This window comes from Lagenorhynchus albirostris, chromosome 1 (assembly GCF_949774975.1).
Source record: "Lagenorhynchus albirostris chromosome 1, mLagAlb1.1, whole genome shotgun sequence".
Classification (NCBI taxonomy): Eukaryota; Metazoa; Chordata; class Mammalia; order Artiodactyla; family Delphinidae; genus Lagenorhynchus; species Lagenorhynchus albirostris.
The window spans coordinates 143591149-143610548 of record NC_083095.1 but is presented as its reverse complement, the minus strand read 5'-3'; the positions used below and the strand labels follow the sequence as shown (position 1 = coordinate 143610548).

At 47.0% G+C, this 19400-nt stretch overlaps 1 protein-coding gene across 9 annotated transcripts in view; it reads right to left on the bottom strand.

Moving 5' to 3' along the window:
* The window catches only part of LOC132523975 (protein FAM169B-like), a 97418-nt gene that overhangs the window by 2589 nt on the left and 75429 nt on the right, over positions 1 to 19400 (bottom strand). For 4 of the 9 annotated variants that reach the window (XR_009541776.1, XR_009541744.1, XR_009541771.1 and 1 more), the window contains 3 exons: positions 16406 to 16537; positions 11967 to 12061; positions 9817 to 10725 (listed from right to left, as the gene is read on the bottom strand). Coding sequence is in view for 2 of the 9 variants with exons in the window: in XM_060155865.1 (XP_060011848.1) it covers positions 10546 to 10725; positions 11967 to 12061; positions 16406 to 16537 (407 nt within the window). In the remaining 7 variants the exon portion in view is untranslated. Of the gene's footprint in view, positions 1 to 9800; positions 10726 to 11966; positions 12574 to 16405; positions 16538 to 19400 lie in introns of those variants that run through there. The other 5 variants (XM_060155865.1, XR_009541782.1, XR_009541781.1 and 2 more) reach the window with 5 other exon arrangements.

Below are 19400 nucleotides of genomic sequence, written 5' to 3'. Positions count from 1 at the left end.
TATCCAGAATATATAAAGAACTATTACAACTCAAAAATAAAAAGACAATCCAATTAAGAAATGGGCAAAGGAACTGAATAAACGTTCCTCCAAAGAAGACATAAAAAGGGCTGACAAGCACATGGAAAGTTGCTCCACGTCACTAGTCATCAAGGAAATGCACGTGAAAACCATTACAAGATACTAGTTCTCAAGCATTAGGGTGGGGCCATAATCACAAAGATCAAAAGCAAAGAATGCTGGCTGGGATGGGGAGAAACTGCAACACTCCCCTATTGCTGGAGGAAATGTAAAATGGTGTATCACTTTGAAAAATAATTTGGCAGTTCCTCAAAATGTTAAAAATAGAGTTACCATATGACCTGAAATTCCACACTTGGGTATAGACCCAAGAGAATTGAAGGCATATGTCCACATAAAAACACAATGTTCATAGCAGCATTATTGATGGTTGCGAAAAACTGACATCAACCCAAAAGTCCATCAATCAAGAAATGGATTTTTAAAAAGTGGTATATCCATACAGTGGAATATTCTTCAGTTATTCTGATACATGCTACGACATGGATGAACCTTAAAAACATTATACTAAATGAAAAAAAGAAAAAGATGCAAATGACCACACGTTGTATGATCCCACTTCTATGACATGTCCACAACAGGCAATTCTGGAGAGAGAAACTAGAATTTGTGGTTGCCTAGGGCTGGGTGGTAGGTGGAAAGAGAGAGGCTGCTAACGGGTACAGGGTTTCTTTCTGAGGTACTGACTGTGGTAGTGGTTGCACAACTCTGTAAACATACTAGAAACCACAACAGTATATACTTTAAAATAAACTTGATGGATTGTAAATTATATCTCAACAGAGCTGTTATATAATAACAGGCAAGAACATGGAGGAATGGAATAATAAATTTTAAAACGGTGATTTAATAAAACAACACACCAGAGAAGCAGAGTCAAGATGGCGGAGTGGGAGGACGCAGAGTTCACGTCTCCCCACAACTAGGGCATCTACCAGGTGGGGACTCCGATGCCCAAGGAAAAAGGAGGAACCCCCGAGTGACCAGGTAGGATGTGGGGGGGAGTGAGGGGGGAGGAGAAGTGGAGATCAGACAGGACCGGCACCCCTGAGGGGTGGCTGGGAGAAGGGAGGGGTTACCACACCTGGGGGGACCCTCAGAGGCTCAGAGGATCAGGGGGTGTGTGGCTAGCGTTTCTCCTGCCCACTCGGGCCCTGAGAAGCCTGCAGGGGCCCCGGGCCTGGTCCTCCACCCTCCGAGACCCCCTCTGGCAGCATGGGTCCTAGGGGCATAGGAGGGACAGAGGAGGGGGAAGAGGAGGAGAGGCAGATGAGGTGGGGGTACCCACCAGGACCAGAGGATCAGGGAAAGTGCAGCTGGTGTTTCCCCCACCCACTCAGGCCGTGGGAAGCCTGCTGGGCTCCCAGGTCAGGTCCTCCGCCCTCCAAGGTACCCTACAGCCGTGTGGGTCCTAGGGTTGTGGAGGTGTGCAGGGAGAAGAGAAGCGGCGACCGGGGAGGGACCCTCCAGGGTCGGAGGATCAAGGGAGATGCAACTAGTTTCCCCTGCCCACTCAGGCCCCGGGAAGCTTGCTGGGGTCCCAGGCCGGGTCCTCCGCCTTCCAGGGCCCCCTCCAGCCCCATTGGTCCTAGGGGCATGGGGGGTGGGGAGGAAGAAGAGGAGAGGCAGATGGAGAGGAGCCCTCTGGGATTGGAGGATCAGGGGGGAATGCGCCTAGCATTTCCCCTGGCCACTCAGGCCTAGGGAGCCAGCTGGGGTCCAGGACCTGATCCTCAGCCCTCTGAGGCCAGAGGCACTTGTGGGCCCCACTGGCTGTGCTGAGCCTAAGCCCCGCCCCTCACCCCCACCCCCAGGGCCTTTTCCTGCATGTGGGTCCTAAGCTTAGACCTCGCCCACCACCAAAGCCCTGCCCCCCACAGCCAAGGCCTTTTCCAGCTTTTTTTTGCTTTCCTCTTTTTTGCTATTGTGGTTCTGTTTTACCTTCTGGTTGTTGTTTCATCTATATTTATTTTTTCTAACATAACTGTTAGTCTTCTAATCTTATTTTATTTTTTACTCTGTTATTGTTCTGCTTTTTTTTTTGGCCGCCCTATGCGGCTTGCAGGATCTTGGTTCACAAGACGGGGGTCAGGCCTGAGCTCTGGCAGTGGGACCTCTGAGTCTGAGGACTAAAAGAGAACCACAGACCCCATGGAATATTCATCACAGTGAGGTCTCCTGGAGGTCCTCATCTCGGCACCAAGACCCAGCTCTACCCAACAGCCTACAAACTCCAGTGCTGGAAGCCTCAGGCCAAACAACCAGTAAGATAGAAACACAATCCCACCCAACAACAACAAAAAAATTAGATGACAAAAAAATATGTTACAGATGAAGAAGCAAGGTAAAAACCTACAACCAAATAAAAGAAGAGGAAATAGGCAACCTACCTGAAAAAGAATTCAGAGTAATGATAGTAAAGATGATCCAGAATCTCAGAAATAGAATGGAGGCACAGATTGAGCAAATACAAGAAATGTTTAACAAAGATCTAGAAGAACTAAAGAACAAACAGAGGTGAACAACACAATAACTGAAATGAAAAATACACTAGAAGGAATCAATAACAGAATAACTGAGTCAAAAGAACGAATAAGTGAGCTGGAAGACAGAATGGTGGAAATAACTGCCAAGGAGCAGAATAAAGAAAAAAGAGTGAAAAGAATTGAAGACAATCGCAGAAACCACTGGGACAACGCTAAACGCACCGACATTCAAATTATAGGGTTCCAGAAGAAGAATAGAAAAAAAAAAGTGTCTGAGAAAATATTCGAAGAGATTATAGTAGAAAACTTCCCTAATGTGGGAAAGGAAACAGCCACCAAAGCCCAGGAAGCGCAGAGAGTCCCAGGCAGGATAATCCCTAGGATAAACACACCAAGACACATATTAATCAAACTAACATTATGTTCAAAGAAAAAACATTAAAAGCAGCAAAGGAAAAGCAAAAAAATAACATACAAGGGAATCCCCATAAGGTTATCAGCTGATTTTTCAGCAGAAACTCTGCAGGCCAGAAGGGAGCGGCAGGATATACTTAAAGTGATGAAGAAGAAAAACCTACAACCAAGATTACTCTGCCCAGCAAGGATTTCATTCATATTTGACATAAAAATCAAAAGCTTTACAGACAAGCAAAAGCTAAGAGAATTCAGCACCACCAAACCAGCTTTACAACAAATGCTAAAGGAACTTCTCTAAGCAGGAAACACAAGAGAAGGAAAAGACCCATAAAAACAAACCCAAAACAATTGAGAAAATGGTAATAGGAACATAACGATAATCACCTTGAATGTAAATGGATTAAATGCTCCAACAAAAAGACACGGACAGGCTGAATGGATACAAAAACAAGACCCATACATATGCTGTCTACAAGAGACCCACTTCAGACCTAGGGACACATACAGACTGAAAGTGAGGGGATGGAAAAAGATATTCCATGCAAATGGAAATGAAAAGAAAGCTGGAGTAGCAATACTCGTATCAGATAAAACAGACTTTATTTAAAATAAAGACTGTTACAAGAGATAAGGAAGGACACTACATAATAATCAGGGATCAACCCAAGAAGAAGATATAACAATTATAAATATTTATGTCCCCAGCATAGGAGCAGCTTAATACATAAGGCAAATGCTAACAACCATAAAAGGGGAAATCAACAGTAACACAATAGTAAGGGACTTTAACACCCCAATTACACCAATGGACAGATCATCCAAACAGAAAATAAATAAATAAACACAAGCTTTAAATGACACAACAGATCAGATAGATTTAATTGATATTTATAGGCCATTCCACCCAAAAGTGGCAGAATACACTTTCTTCTCAAGTGCACACAGAACATTCTCCAGGATAGATCACATCTTGGGTCACAAATCAAGCCTCAGAAAATTTAAGAAAACTGAAATTGTATCAAGCATCTTTTCTGACCACAACACTATAAGATTAGAAATCAATTACAGGAAAAAAAACTGTAAAAAACACAAATACATGGAAACTGAACAGTGCGCTACTAAATAATCAAGAGATCACTGAAGAAATCAAAGAGGAAATTAAAAAACACATAGAAACAAATGACAACCCAAAACCTATAGGATGCAACAAAAGCAGTTCTAAGAGGGAATTTTATAGCAATTCAATCTCACCTCAAGAACAAGAAAAATCTCAAATAAACAATCAAATCTTACACCTAAAGCAACTAGAGAAAGAAGAACAAAGAAAATACAAAATTAATGCACAGAAATCAGTAGAAGGAAAGAAATCATAAAGATCATATCAGAAATAAATGAAATAGAAAACAAGAAAACAATAGCAAAGATCAACAAAACTAAAAGTTGGTTCCTTGAGAAGATGAACAAAATTGATAAACATTTAGCCAGACTCATCAAGAACAAAAGGGAGAGGACACAAATCAATAAAATTAGAAATGAAAAAGGAGAAATCACAACTGACACCGCAGAAATACAAAGGATTATAAGTGATTATTACAGGCAACTGTATGCCAATAAAATGGACAACCTGGAAGAAATGGACAAATTCTTGAAAAGGTACAATCTCTCAAGACTGAACCAGGAAGAATTAGAAAATATAAACAGACCTATCACAAGTAATGAAATTGAAACTGTAATTAAAAAATCTTCCAACAAACAAAAGTCCAGGACCAGATGGCGTCACAGGCGAATTCTATCCAACATTTAGAGGAGAGCTAACACCTGTCCTTCTGAAACTTCTCCAAAAAATTGCAGAGGGAGGAACACTCCCAAATTCGTTCTACAAGGCCACCATCACCCTGATACCAAAACCAGATAATGATATCACAAAAAAAGAATATTCCAGACAAATATCACTGATGAACATAGACACAAAAATCCTCAATAAAATACTAGCAAACAGAATCCAACAACACATTAAAAGGATCATACAACATGATCAGGTGAGATTTATCCCAGGAATGCAAGGATTCTTCCATATATGCAAATCAACCAATGTGACACACCATATAAACAAATTAAGGAATAAAAAACATATGATCATCTCAATAGATGCAGAAAAAGCTTTTGACAAAATTCAACACCAATTCATGATAAAAACTCTCCAGAAAATGGGCATAGAGGGAACCTACCTCAACATAATAAAGGTCTTATACGACAAACCCACAGCAAACATCATTCTCAATGCTGAAAAACTGAAAGCATTTCCACTAAGATCAGGAAGAAGACAAGGATGTCCACTCTCACCACTATTATTCAACATAGTTTTGGAAGTTTTAGCCACAGCAATCAGAGAAGAAAAAGAAATAAAAGGAATCCAAATTGGAAAAGAAATAGTAAAACTGTCACTGTTTGCAGATGACATGATACTATACATAGAAAATCCTAAGGATGCCACCAGAAAACTACTAGAACTAATCAATGAATTTGGTAAGGTTGCAGGATACAAAATTAATGCACAGAAATCTCTTGCATTCCTATACATTAACAACGAAAAATCAGAAAGAGAAATTAAGGAAATAATCCCATTTACCATCACAACAAAAAGAATAAAATACTTAGGAATAAACCTACCTAAGGAGGCAAAAATCTATACTCAGAAAACTATAAAACACTGATGAAAGAAATCAAAGATGACATAAACAGATGGAGAAATATACCATGTTCTTGGATTGAAAGTATCAATATTGTGAAAATGAAAATACTACCCAAAGCAATCTACAGATTCAATGCAATCCCTATCAAATTACCAATGGAATTCTTCATAGAATTAGAACAAAAAAATTTTTACAATTTGTATGAAAACACAAAAGACCCCGAATAGCCAAAGCAATCTTGAGAAAGAAACACGGAGCTGGAGGAATCAGACTCCCTGACTTCAAACTATACTACAAACCTACAGTAATCAAGACTGTATGGTACTGGCATAAAAACAGAAATATAGATCAATGGTACAGGATAGAAAGCCCAGAGATAAACCCACGCACATATGGTCATCTAATTTATGACAAAGGAGGCAAGAACATACAATGGAGAAAAGAGAGCCTCTTCAATAAGTGGTGCTGGGAAAACTGGACAGCTACATATAAAAGAATAAAATTAGAGCACTACCTAACACTGTACACAAAAATAAACTCAAAATGGATTAAAGACCTAAATGTAAGACTGGACACTATAAAACTCTTAGAGGAAAACATAGGAAAAACACTCTTTGACATAAACCACAGCAAGATCTTTTTGACCCACATCCTAGAGTAATGGAAATAAAGAAAAAAATAAACAAATGGGACTTAATTAAACTTAAAAGCTTTTGCACAGCAAAGGAAACCATAAACAAGACAAAAAGACAATCCTCAGAATGGGAGAAAATATTTGCAAATGAAGCAACTGACAAAGGATTAATCTCCAAAATATACAAACAGTTCATGGAGCTCAATATCAAAAAATCAAACAACCCAATTAAAAGATGGGCAGAAGACCTAAATAGACATGTCACCAAAGAAGACATACAGATGGCCAAGAGGCACATGAAAAGATGCTCAACATCACTAATTATTAGAGAAATGCAAATCAAAACTACAATGAGGTATCACCTCACACCAGTCAGAATGGCCATCATCAAAAAATCTACAGGGCTTCCCTGGTGGCGCAGTGGTTGAGAGTCTGCCTGCCAATGCAGGGGACACGGGTTCGTGCCCTGGTCCGGGAAGATCCCACATGCCATGGAGCGGCTGGGCCCATGAGCCATCGCCGCTGAGCCTGGGCATCCGGAGCCTGTGCTCCACAACGGGAGAGGCCACAACAGTGAGAGGCCTGCGTACCGACAGAAAAAAAAACAACTCTACAAACAGTAAATGCTAGAGAGGGTGTGGAGAAAAGGGAACCCTCTTGCATTGTTGGTGGAAATGTAAATTGATACAGCCACTATGGAGAACAGTATGGAGGTTCCTTAAAAAATTAAAAATAGAACTATCATATGACCCAGCAACCCACTACTGGGCATATACCCTGAGAAAACCATAATTCAAAATTCAAAAGGACATATGTACCCCAATGTTCATTGTAGCACTATTTACAATAGTCAGGACATGGAAACAACCTAAGTGTCCATCAACATATGAATGGATAAAGAAGATGTGGTACATATATGCAATGGAATATTACTTAGCCATAAAAAAGAACGAAATTGGGTCATTTGTAGAGATGTGATGGACCTAGAGTCTGTCATACAGAGCAAAGTAAGCCAAAAAGAGAAAAACAAATATTGTATATTAACGCATATATGTGGAATCTAGAAAAACGGTACAGATGAACCTATTTGCAGGGTAGAAATAGAGATACAGACGTAGAGAACGGACGTGTGGACACAGGGTGGGAAGGGGAGGGTGGGACAAATTGGGAGATTAGGATTGACATATATACACTACCATGTGTAAAACTGATAGCTAGCGAGAACATGCTATAAAGCACAGGAAGCTCAGCTTGGTGCTCTGTGACAATCTAGATGGGTGGGATGGGGGAGGGAGGGGAGATCCAAGGTCCAAGAAGGAGAGGATATAGGTATACATATAGCTGATTCACTTCATTGTATAGCAGAAACTAAAACAACATTGTAAAGCAATTATACTCCAATAAAAAAATAAATTTTTAAAAAATAAAAATAAAACACACCACGCACACAGCCTATCTGACAGTCTTCATGCACCCCTGCCACTTGGAAGGAACCCTGCACAGAGCCCCACACCGACAGGGCTGTGTGCTGCCAGGGAGAGGCTGCTCTGAGCTCCACGTTTCTCTCTAACGCCACGTGGTTTGTTCGTACATCTTTTTTTTTTTTTTTTTTTCCGGTAGGCGGGCCTCTCACTGTTGTGGCCTCTCCCGTTGTGGAGCGCAGGCTCAGCGGCCATGGCTCACGGACCCAGCCGCTCCGTGGCATGTGGGATCTTCCCGGACTGGGGCACGAACCCGTGTCCCCTGCATTGGCAGGTGGACTCTCAACCACTGCGCCACCAGGGAAGCCCTGTTCGTACATCTTTAAATGAATTACATCAACACATCAGTTTTTCTTCCTTGGGAGGATTCTCTTATTGATAGTAACTTCATCAAACCCCTGAGCCACTTTGATCAGTTCATTTCCTCATAAACAGAAAGTACCAGTGATTTGTCTCAAACAGTGAAATGTTCACAGCTCACATCTACACCACGTGTGAAAGGTTACGTCTGACGTCACACACAGCAGCCCCTCCACTACAGACTTGAGACCACTGTGCCTCCTTCCCAGAGAGCCTACATGCACTGGGGGACTTTACATCTCCGTACGGAGCTCTAAACTTTCTGTTCAGTTGGACTCATCCCTCTTTCTAACGAATGTAAGAGAGACAAGCGTATTGGAAGATTCCAGGAGGGACCCTTCCAGAAAAGTTTCCTTGAGTCCAGGGACCATGCTTCACTTATCTGTATGTCCCCTGAGCCCAGCACAGGGCTTGGCCCTGAGCAAGCATACTGAATGTCTATTGTACAGCAGGATGGATAGATGGATGGATGGATGGACGGATGGATGGATGTGAACAAATGGGTAAATTCGTGGGTGGGAAGATGAGCGGAGAGATGGAGGGAGAGAGCAAGAGAGGGACAGGGAAATGGATGGGTGGGAGGATGGATGGATGGATGGACACATGGGTGAGTAAATAAGTAACAGAGGTCCCACCCCATGTACCCTTTAACCACTCAGGGAAGCAGCAAGTAAGTATCTTGCCAGCACTCGGCACCGGTCGTCTTCTTCCCACCCCCAGCCTCCAGGATGGACTTCACTAAATCCCTAAAAGGTTGAAACTGTCCTTCCACCCACCTCTCCAGGGTCTAGCAGCAGAGGAACAGAAGGAAGGTGTCACCCCTCACTCCTGAGGTGACATGTTACCATCCACCCCCCACCAGTTACCAAGGGCCAGGTCGGAGCTGACACTCAGCCACCCCAGGCTGACCCTGGTGGAGGCTCAGGGAGGCCCAGCGAGTGACGAGTGCTTAGAGGCCATGTGGGAAAGAGAGGACACCCGAGCTGAAACCAGATGTGTAAGCAGGAATGAGCCTGACTAACGTGTGTGCGTGTGTGTGTGTGTGTGTGTGTGTGTGTGTGCGCGCGCGCACATGCATGCGTGCAGGAGGGAGTGGTGAGGGCGGGGAAGGCAAAGACCCCCAGCAGACCCTAAGTGAGACCCTGGTGTGTCTGAGGATGGAGAGGCCCAGGCAGCCAGGCAACAGAAGACAGGGCGGGCGAGCCCAGAGGTAGGTGCGGCGTCAGCGGGGCCCTCTGTGACAGGCCCTGAGTGCTGCAAAGACAGTGTCGAGCCACAGAGGGGGTGGGGTGTCCTTGGTGATACAATCAGGTTTGCACTCCCCAGAAGTCAAGGCGGCACTTGGGTTGCCCGCCCCAGGACGACCTGACCAGCCTTCCCTGGAAAGAATCCTGCTGACCCTGGGAGAGCCCATGCTGACTGCGGAGAAAGCCCATCCCGATCTCAGGAGACAGGCTCTGAGACCTCGTGAAGCTGCCTGGACTGTGCCTTGCCCTGTGAACAGGCTTCAGCACTTGCCACGGCCAGCCTCGCCTGTCCTCACTGAGGTCTGGGGGGGCAGGAGCCCTGACGGCGGCTGGGCACGTGCCGGAGCAGGGCTGTGTAGGTATGTAGAAAGGGGGGCTGCTGTCACATGCAGGCCAGGATGTCACCTTTACAGTCACCTTTATTAGCACAAGCCTGTCCGCTGAAGGCACCAATACTATAGAAGGGCCATCAGCCTGAAGTCCCCTCTGGTGGTTCCCTTGGGAAGTAGGTGCTGCTACGATCCTGGTGCCCGCCTGGAGTCCACTCTGAGCGCCTCCTGCACCAGCCAGACGTGAGCCAGAGGCCTGGGTGTGCACCAGGCAGCCTGGTCCTGACCTCAGGGAGCTTCCGACGTGGCTGAAGCTTCTCCAGAAAGAAACATGTCTCCTTGGAAACCCCTCTGGTGTCTGGGGTCTCGCAGTTACAGCAGAGCTGTCATGGGCAAACCCCAGAGGGATTTCTGCAGTGTGGACGGGGCAGCCCTGGGCTTCCTTGTGCTGAAGAAAGAGGCGTAGTCATGTGGTTCCAGTGCAGTCTTCACAAATTCATCCTGAGCAAGAGAAACCATGTTAGGTTTAACGAATGGGCTTCTGAAATCTGAGCGTGGGAAAATGATTACTTGCCCCTGTACAGCACCTTCGGATTAAATGGGGGGCTTCTCAGGCTTCCCATCACCTGAGCCCACACATCAAGCCTGAGGTAAGAAGGTCTGTGTGGTCATTTGCTCCTCAAATGACAGCACAGCAAGGACAGAGGCCAGCTCCCAGCGACAGGAGCATGGAGTGGCAGGTAGCTCTCAAACCCACGTCTCCTGGAGCCTAGGCAAGCCTCTCGGTGGACTCAGCTCAGCCTCTGCGAGTTAGGGGTTAGGAGCTGGGACGCATGTGCTTCCGCCACGACCCTGGGGGCAGCCCAGCATCCACCGCCGTCCTCTTGGCTTCCTTCCCCTCCTGCTCAGCCCAGCATGCTCTCGCAAGCCACCCAGCTGCTTCTGTCACTGCGCAATCTTGATCATTCTTCTCCACTTCTTCTCCACTGATCCTCTCCTGAAACCAGAAAAGAATCAACAGAGCATCCCAATTAACACAGGCCTGGCTGCGCCCCGCACCGCGAGCTCAGAGTCAGAGCAGGCGAGCCAGGTTCACACACCAGGCCGGCCGCGGGGACACCGTGTTCTGTACGTAAGATGCTCTGAGCACAGATTTACTGATGGGAACATATATTTAGTGGTGGGACATGAAGTCCTGGCCTGGGGAGATCCAAGAGAGAACAAGGCAAGGAGGCACTACTATAAAAGTGGGGAAGCGCAGACTTCCCCAGACACACGCCCGCAGGCGTCAGGTCACACTGGACACCTCCTGCTTCCTCTAACGGCCTTCAACGTTTAAAAGGAGAGTCAGAGATTAGCACAGAGGCAAAGCACACGCTCGGTTCAGTAGCCTGACAGCCCATCTTTCCACTGTGACCCAAGGAACAGGAAGGCCCTCCTCTGCCAGATGGCTAGAACTGATGTCAGACACTAGTCAGCTTTTCTAAGATAATCCAGCACTTTCTGAGATGTTTTATGCCTTTGATGTTGAGTCTTCTATCCCAGAACCATCTGTTTTCCAATATAAGCAGCATTCCCCACAAAATGCATTTGTAAGTTTTGGAGTTTAATGTCATTATCGTTTCTTTAGGGATTCCAGAGCAAAGGCCCTTCCACGCCAGCAAATGGATGTCAGCACAATCACCTTGTGTGGACAAGTGTCTGGCTTGGCCTCAGGAAAATACTCATGGAATCGTATCACTCCAAAATCTTATAAACTACTGACGACAACAGGCCAGCAAGGAATATTCAGGAACCATCCTTACCCGCGGTTCTGTCTACCATTGCTCTGAACCATCTCATAACCTAATGCCCTATTCCATTTTCTAGCATCTGGGCTTGAGGGGCGGGGAAGGAAAGAAAGATAAATTTGTCCACACATTAGTTCTGCTTGAAAGATACTGGTCCATCACAGAATCTGAAATTCAGATTTTTCAGTATTTCCTTAACAATGCAAAATTACGGCTCATTCCCATGTGTTCTCTGTTTAGTTTTGGCTTTGTCAGAGCTTGTCTAGCTTAGAGAAGAGGACCGTGAAAAGTCTAATTGCAATGGCCTCTCCTTCCACTGCAGCTCGGAGATTCTGAGCGTAAATCAAGGGCCTACTGCCCCAGAGGAGCCCAGAGCAGAGGTGTTTAGGAAACTTCATGAGCATGACACAATGACTAGTCCTAGAATGACACACATTTGTCACTGTACCTTGTTGTCTTCTCCATTATGGGATATTCCGCGTCCACCGTCTTGAGAAGTGCACCCAAGAGCAGTCACTTCCTCCTTGGAATTTCCTGGGTGAGCTGCCCTCCCCAAGCAAGAGAGTGGGGTGAGCAAATGGGGTGACTCCCAAGGGACTGGACAGTCAAAAGATTAATAATATAATGGGGACACTTCCAAAAGCAAGGAACCCCACGACCCAGTTCTATCCTTTTGACCTTCACCCTGACACCTGCTACATGCCCCCCAAGGACAGGAAAACCTTCCAGGTATTGGGAGAGTGGTTCTATTCAAGCATTTCTGAGCTGGAATTTTGATCTATTCTCCCAACTATTCAGGCATTAAATGCAGTCAGATCTCCCATTCTATTCCTTGGCCCCCCTCTTTGCTCACTGGAATTCTTACTCACAAGAGAGACCATAATCACACATGTTAATTCAGCCTCTCTCCCCGCTCCTACCAAATCAGTACCAACTTGGAAGGGGGTGACTTTCTTATCCTACTGTGCACCTCCCCACACCCCAAAATCCATATGTGGAGGTGTGGTGAGGGGTTCAGATCCTTTAAGAAAAAAATATGCAGTTTTCCATTTGAGCTGAAAATACAAATGAAACACATGAAAATACAAATGAAACACATTTTTCGAATAAAGAATATTACTTGTTACCTATATAAGTAAATGTTTAAAGTTTATTTCCAGACTCTATAAATGAGGAAAATTTGGTTTGGCAAAATTGAATCATAAGCATCTAAAAATGCCAGCCCTCTTTAGCCTTCTCTGATATGTAAGATTTTATATAATACAGTAGTAGCTGCCCATGTACTTTCCTTCACAAAAACCATAAGCTCATAAATGAGCTCAGATACTTCTCAGCCAGCCTCATTGACTACTGTATCCGGATCACCTGGACACTTCCCAGTGCTGAGAAATGCTCTGTTAACAGTAATCAACTGAATGAGTGAGTGAATGAATGAATGAGAGAATGAAGTAGATAATCCATTATCAACTTTCTTCCTTTCCTGATGTGTGCAACTTTGGTGTCATGTGTTATGGATGGAAGTATGTTAATAGCTATCAAACTTTCCCTTGTACTTTATTCCTAAGCAATGAAGGTGCAATACTTTTTTTTTAAATTAATGATAATTTGGACTCACGAGGATGAGAATCTGAGAAGCAGTCACACAGGTAGGTCAAAGGCAGATGCCTATGATTTACCATCCGATGCTGCAGCAGATAACAGTGGCCACTAGAGGGAGCCACACAACCTTTCAAAGAGCAGCATTAGACCAAAAAGCCCATCCAGCGTGGTGGTTCTGTTCTCTGCCCTTCCCAGCCTGGCTCACCCCCATATGCTTGCTCTTGCTACTGCTCTGTGTAATGCCTGACTCTCCAGAACAAGCTGAAACAAGTTAGAGCTGCAGTCTGCTAAGCATCAGGCTTTTAGAAAAATGACCCCACTTCCTCAGCTCAAATATTTCACATCTCTTTATGTACATTCCCTCCAGCTTTAAAAATTAAATACAAACAGAAGAAAAGTATTTTCCCCATGGATGACAGCTGAATCTATTAAAACTTCACCTGGAAAGAAAGCAAAAATATAACCTAAAAATGAAAAAAAAATTCTTTTTTAATCTGTGTGCAATTACTTCCTGCCTCCAGCAACTTTTTCCGTTAACAATAACAACAAAAAAATCGACTGTTGACGTATTCAATTTCATCCCCCCCCCCCCCGCCCCAGTAAAGAAACTTAGGCATGTGCATGCTAATGGGGAAGTCACATCGGACAGAATTCTGATCCTATTGGTCAAGTTTCAAAGGCTTCATATGTAACTGAGTATAGGAAGAAAAAAGTTTCCCACAAACTCCTTCTCCCAAAAGGTCTGAATAACCCTGTAAATATTTTCAGGGCCTTTATAAGCCACAGATGTTATCAACACTCAGGACCGTGCAAACTCTAAAATCCCCGGTCCACAAATGACACTGCTTCAAAAACAGATTTTAAAACATTTGAAAGGAGAAGTTAATTTCCCGCTGAAATGTTGTGGAATGTTGTAATATGTCCACACCTTAGTTAGAATGTGAAAAGCAACGGGCCCCACCGGGCTTCTGGCTTATAGTTCTATTTCTGTGGCCCATGAAATTGTAGGAAACCTCCTAAATAATAGTCAGAAATAAAGGGACAAAAGATAGAATTTGAAAAACAGAACAATTCAAGAAAGCAACTCTAAGAATAACTGATTAAAACTAAAATTAAAATAAGTGGCCTCGTGACATTTCCAAGGAAGAGAAGATTCCAGAATCTGCATTGTTTGGTGATGGGTGGGAAAACCCAGTGGGCTAACATTTGCTGATTTCCGTGAGGAGAGAATCAGAGAAACTGCTGAGCATCTGGGCTAATCTGTGATCGCATCTGTGGCCCCCACTAGCCGGCCGGCCTGGAAAAAACCTGAATGTCAGCGTCGACTGACAAAATTGTTACAGAATGAAGCTGGTTGGCGGAAAACCTTCACGAGTGAATTAAAATCCTGACTGCTGGCCCTGGGGGGATACAGGAGGTGTGGGTGAAACTGGGAACTAGCCATGATTTACACAGGGAGTGAAAAGACCACAACTTAGAATTTTTCAAAAAATTATAGTCTCGGTAATCTAATTATATCCCTAATTATAATGATGACCCTTCTTCCTTCAAGGGACTCAAGCATGCTTCTGGAAACTTCTCTGTGAAAGTCCCCTCATTTGCCGTTTTAAGGAGAGAGTTGGTGCATCTCAGAGTGAGTTAAAGTGACAGGGCTGGCATATGAATTCTAGCTCATTTCCTCTGACCAGACCACACCAACTCTCTCAGCTCTTGAAATAACCCCCAGTGGAATTCTCCTCAGAGGAAGCCATCTCCCCAATTATGCAAAAACGTCCTCCCCTGCAAACCCCCTCCAGCCCATGCAATTTCCACATGATTTCCACATTCTGATGGGCAAACCATTTTTTTTTCCATTTCCAGCCAAGGAAGTGCAACATCCAAGCCACAAAGGCCAGGAGGCATGGGGGCTGCAGGCTCCTTTGTGAAGCCCAGTGAGAAACCCACACGGCTGGTCGGCCAAGGGCCTGGGACCCTGGCTGGCTTCCCATCATTTCCAACTTTCTACGCCACAGGGCAAGTCACTTAACTGCCTCATTAGGATCACAGTCACAGCCCTGCCGCAGCCTCCTTCCCAGGTGCCTGGTCACCCCATTAATATCTGTAAAGACCCATTAAGCCTCCTAGCGGAAAGGCACCAGAGGAGCAAAACCTATCACCATCATCATCAATAAACTCCCAGGCACTCTCCCCTGTCGCCACCTCAGGGGAATCAGTCACCATGGGAAGAGAAAGCCTGGCACCTCAGCCTGCCCATGCATCCCCTAATGAGCTACCTGCAGCCTCGGAAGTGGCACTCGACCCTGAAGGGACCTCAGCCATGCTTTCATCGTGGCTGGTGAATTTAAAGAGACGCTCCCTCGCCCCCATCTCCCCTGCAGCCCTGCCCCCAGCTGCACCTCCAGCTGCAGCTGAGGCCATCCTCCCCTACCTGGGAGAGGTGGAGGGAACGCGGACAGAAAGCAGCCTGGAGACCTAAAGACAATGTGTGTCTGCCACCCTGTTTGCCCCTCCGGCCCTCAGACCCACCACCTGGGCACAGACACCATCCATCAAAAACCCGCCACAGGGCTTCCCTGGTGGCGCAGTGGTTGAGAGTCCGCCTGCCGATGCAGGGAACATGGGTTCGTGCCCCGGTCTGGGAAGATCCCACATGCCGTGGAGCAGCTAGGCCCGTGAGCCATGGCCGCTGAGCCTGCGCGTCCGGAGCCTGTGCTCCGCAATGGGAGAGGCCACAACAGTGAGAGGCCCGCCTACCGAAAAAAAAACAAAAAACAAAAACCCGCCACAAACTCGCTGAAGACGGCCTGTGTGTCTGTAACAGGGCTGCCTCACACCCACGTGAACCCTCCCCGGAGGAGAAGGGACAGAGCTCGCTCTTCCAGCAAACCCTCGTGTGTCTTAGAATTTTTACCAGATGCACACATTGCCTACGGGAAACAATGCTTTCCAGGGACCTTCTGCTAGACAGAGGCAATTAATCCTCTTGCATGTTTCAATGACCCTTTCCGACTGGAAACGGGGAACCCTTAGTCCCAGGCAGTCTCTGATTTGGCTAAAGTGGGGGAGATCTATTTGAGCAAGAGGGTCTGGAAGGTGTGGTTCGTTCAGGATGGGAGGTGGAGGAAGGCCAGGATGCCACCGCCCGGGTTTCACCCCCTCCTCTATTCCTGCACCAGCAACAAACAGAACGTCTGCGCAGCCTGACTCGATCCGCACCAGTGAATCTGTGCTTCCGTTACCGACACTGGAAAAAACCAGACCAAAGGGCATGCTTTCACCCCGACTCACAATCTGGACGCCTTGCCTGTTGAAGCTGAACCTTCAGCCAGATGTTGACTCGCTGGCCCCAGGCTCCTGGAGGCTCCGCCTCCCACAGGCGCCCCCGCTCCTCTGGATGCGCCGCCAGGAACTTCCTACAGACTGAGGGGAAGTTGCACACAGGAGTCAGGGAGGCCCACGCAGCCCTGGTGCACACACGCCGTCCCTCGTCTGCATCCCCAGGCACGGCCACTTCCGTCCTTCCTGCAGCCTGGCCTGGCCCACCCCCAGCTCTCTGCTCTGCCGCTGCCCCGCGCCAACCCCCACCACCCCGCCCGCCATCCTCCTCACCTGCCTCCCACTTTCATCCATCCCATTAAGCCTGCTCAGGCGGTCACAACAAAATACCACACGCCCAGGGCCTTAAACAACAGACATTTATTGCCTCGCAGCTCTGGAGGCTGGAAGTCTGAGATCGAGGTGTTGGCAGGCTTGCCTTCTCCTGAGACCTCCCTCCTCGGCTGGAGATGGTACCTTCTTACTGTGTCTTCACACCGTCTTCCTTCCGTACCCATCTGTGTCCTAGTCTCCTCCTCTTACTGGGACCTCCTCTTACCAGTCCTATGGGATCAGGGCCCACCCTTATGACCTCATCTAACCTCACACTCAGTTACCTCCTTATAGACCCCATCTCCACATACAGTCCCCTTGGGGGTTAGAGTTTGGGGGGGACCCAATTCAGCCCATAACGGCACCCCACTCGGTCCTCTCCACAGGCACTGTCCCTCCTCTTTCTGAGCCTCCACAGCCCTCTTCTCCCAGGGAGCCTTCCAGCTCATCCACAGACACCTTGACTCCAGAACCCCCTCAAGGTTGTAGACTTTTATGTTCACAGGGTGAGCATTTCCACGTGGCAGGGCCCCGAATCCAGCCGAATGGGAAGCTGCTCCTGGTATTGCCGGTGCTGGGGGCTCCATCAGGCCCAGGGCAAGAGCACAGATGGAGACCCACAGAGCATGATGCTAAGTACTCAAAACGTGTAAGCCAAGCTAGCTGAGTGCTAGAGAGAATGTTCTGCCCTCCTGTCTTGACAAATATAACTTCTTAACAGCAGGAAAAGCCAGTTTCAAATTTAGAATTCTTAGACTCCTTGGAGTTTTGCACCTGAATGTGGCGATGCCAAGAGAGCTGGCCCCCAGCTGGCAGCCCACCCCCTCCTCCCATCCCAGCTCCCAGCCCACGGCAAGGGGCCTGTGCATGCAAATATGGACACCACGCCCACGCTCCACCTACACCCCACCAGCAGCTGTCCCAGGGCCTAAGGATGTGCAAATTGGTGGCATCCTCTGCTCTTGGGGGCACAGATCCAGGATAGAGTCCACTTGGGCCCTTGGCAGCCCCTGACAGGAACCCTGGGGTTCTGGTAGCCTGACCTGGTTTAGGAGTGGCCTGCACCCAGGCGAGAACATCCTCTTGGACCCGCAGATTCCTCATCCCGTGGAGAGAGGCGCAGCTTCAACAGGGTGCTAAAGCGTGGGGCGCTGGGCGGGAGGCCCTCCGGGCCATTCCAAGGGCAGGACTGTACTGGATAAAAGGCGGTCAGTGAAGCCTGGAGCAGCCACATCGGCCCGGCCTTGAGCCTCCAGCTGCTGCTTTGTCCTGCTTTGTCCGCACTCTGCCTGCTCACGCATGAGCCCAGGCACAATCAGGGTGACGTAGAAGCTCAAGGCCCCAGCACCCTTGGCTGGGCCACTGAGACCCCAAGTGTGATTCAGAATCAGTACAGTACCTTCAGATCTTCTTTCTCTACCAGGTGGAGATACAGGCCCCTGCGAGGGTCTCTGCAGTGCTGGCCTGGGGGTGGCCCCCGCCCTTTGGAGCCTGCTTCTCCCCAGGGGAGACCGAGGTGGCTGCCCTGGGGGCCAACACACTCAAACAAAGTCTCAGAGCTGAAATGAGAATGAGGGGAGGGATAGACAGCAGGTGGGCATGGACAGAGAACCAGTGCCGGAGTTCCAGAACTTTCCAAGACCTACAAGTGAGCAAACCAGTGCAGCAAGCCTCCAGTATTCTTTGCACAAATTCAGGATCTTCAGAGTTTAGTGAGAGATGGAGAGTTTGAAAATACAAAGAAATGACCAAACCCACTTGAGGAAAATATGTTTTCGCCTGGTTTTCTTATGACTTCCGAGCAACAGAAGTTTCCTTGCCTTTCGCAGCTTTTCTCTCCTATCTGTTGTTCTCACGCCATAAGGACACTGGAAACTCAACAGTAAGGGTCCAAAAGTATCTGTTTGACAAGAAGTGAGGCAGGGCCCAGTGTGGGGTGGATGTGCTTCATGGGGGACCGTGGATCCTGGGAGATGCTCCCCAGTATCTCCCACCCTTGCTGATTTGGCGTGAAACATTTAGGATAAGGGCTTTCTGAATTTCCTCTGGCAAATACATATTAAGATTTCTTTTCCAGAACCTGGAGAAGGATTGTGGTAGTTCATGTTATACGTCAACTTGAGTGGGCCAGGGGTATCCAGACATTTCGTCATACATTATTCTGGGTGTGTCTGTGAGGGTGTTTTTGGATGAGATTCACATTTTTAATTAATTATTTATTTATTTATGGCTGCGTTGGGTCTTCGTTGCTGTGTGAGGGCTTTCTCTAGTTGTGGCGAGCAGGGGCTACTCTTCATTGCGGTGAGCAGGCTTCTCATTGTGGTGGCTTCTCTTTTTTGCAGAGCATGGGCTCTAGGCGTGCAGGCTTCAGCAGTTGTGGCACATGGGCTCAGTAGTTGTGGCACGTGGGCTTAGCAGTTGTGGCTCATGGGCTCTAGAGCATAGGCTCAGTAGTTGTGGCACATGGGCTTAACTGCTCTGCAGCATGTGGAATCTTCCCAGACCAGGGGTTAAACCCATGTCCCCTGCATTGGCAGGCAGATTCTTAACCACTGCACCACCAGGGAAGTCCCGGGATTCACATTTGAATCTTAGACGGAGTAAAGCAGATTGCCCTCCCCATTGGGGGTGGACC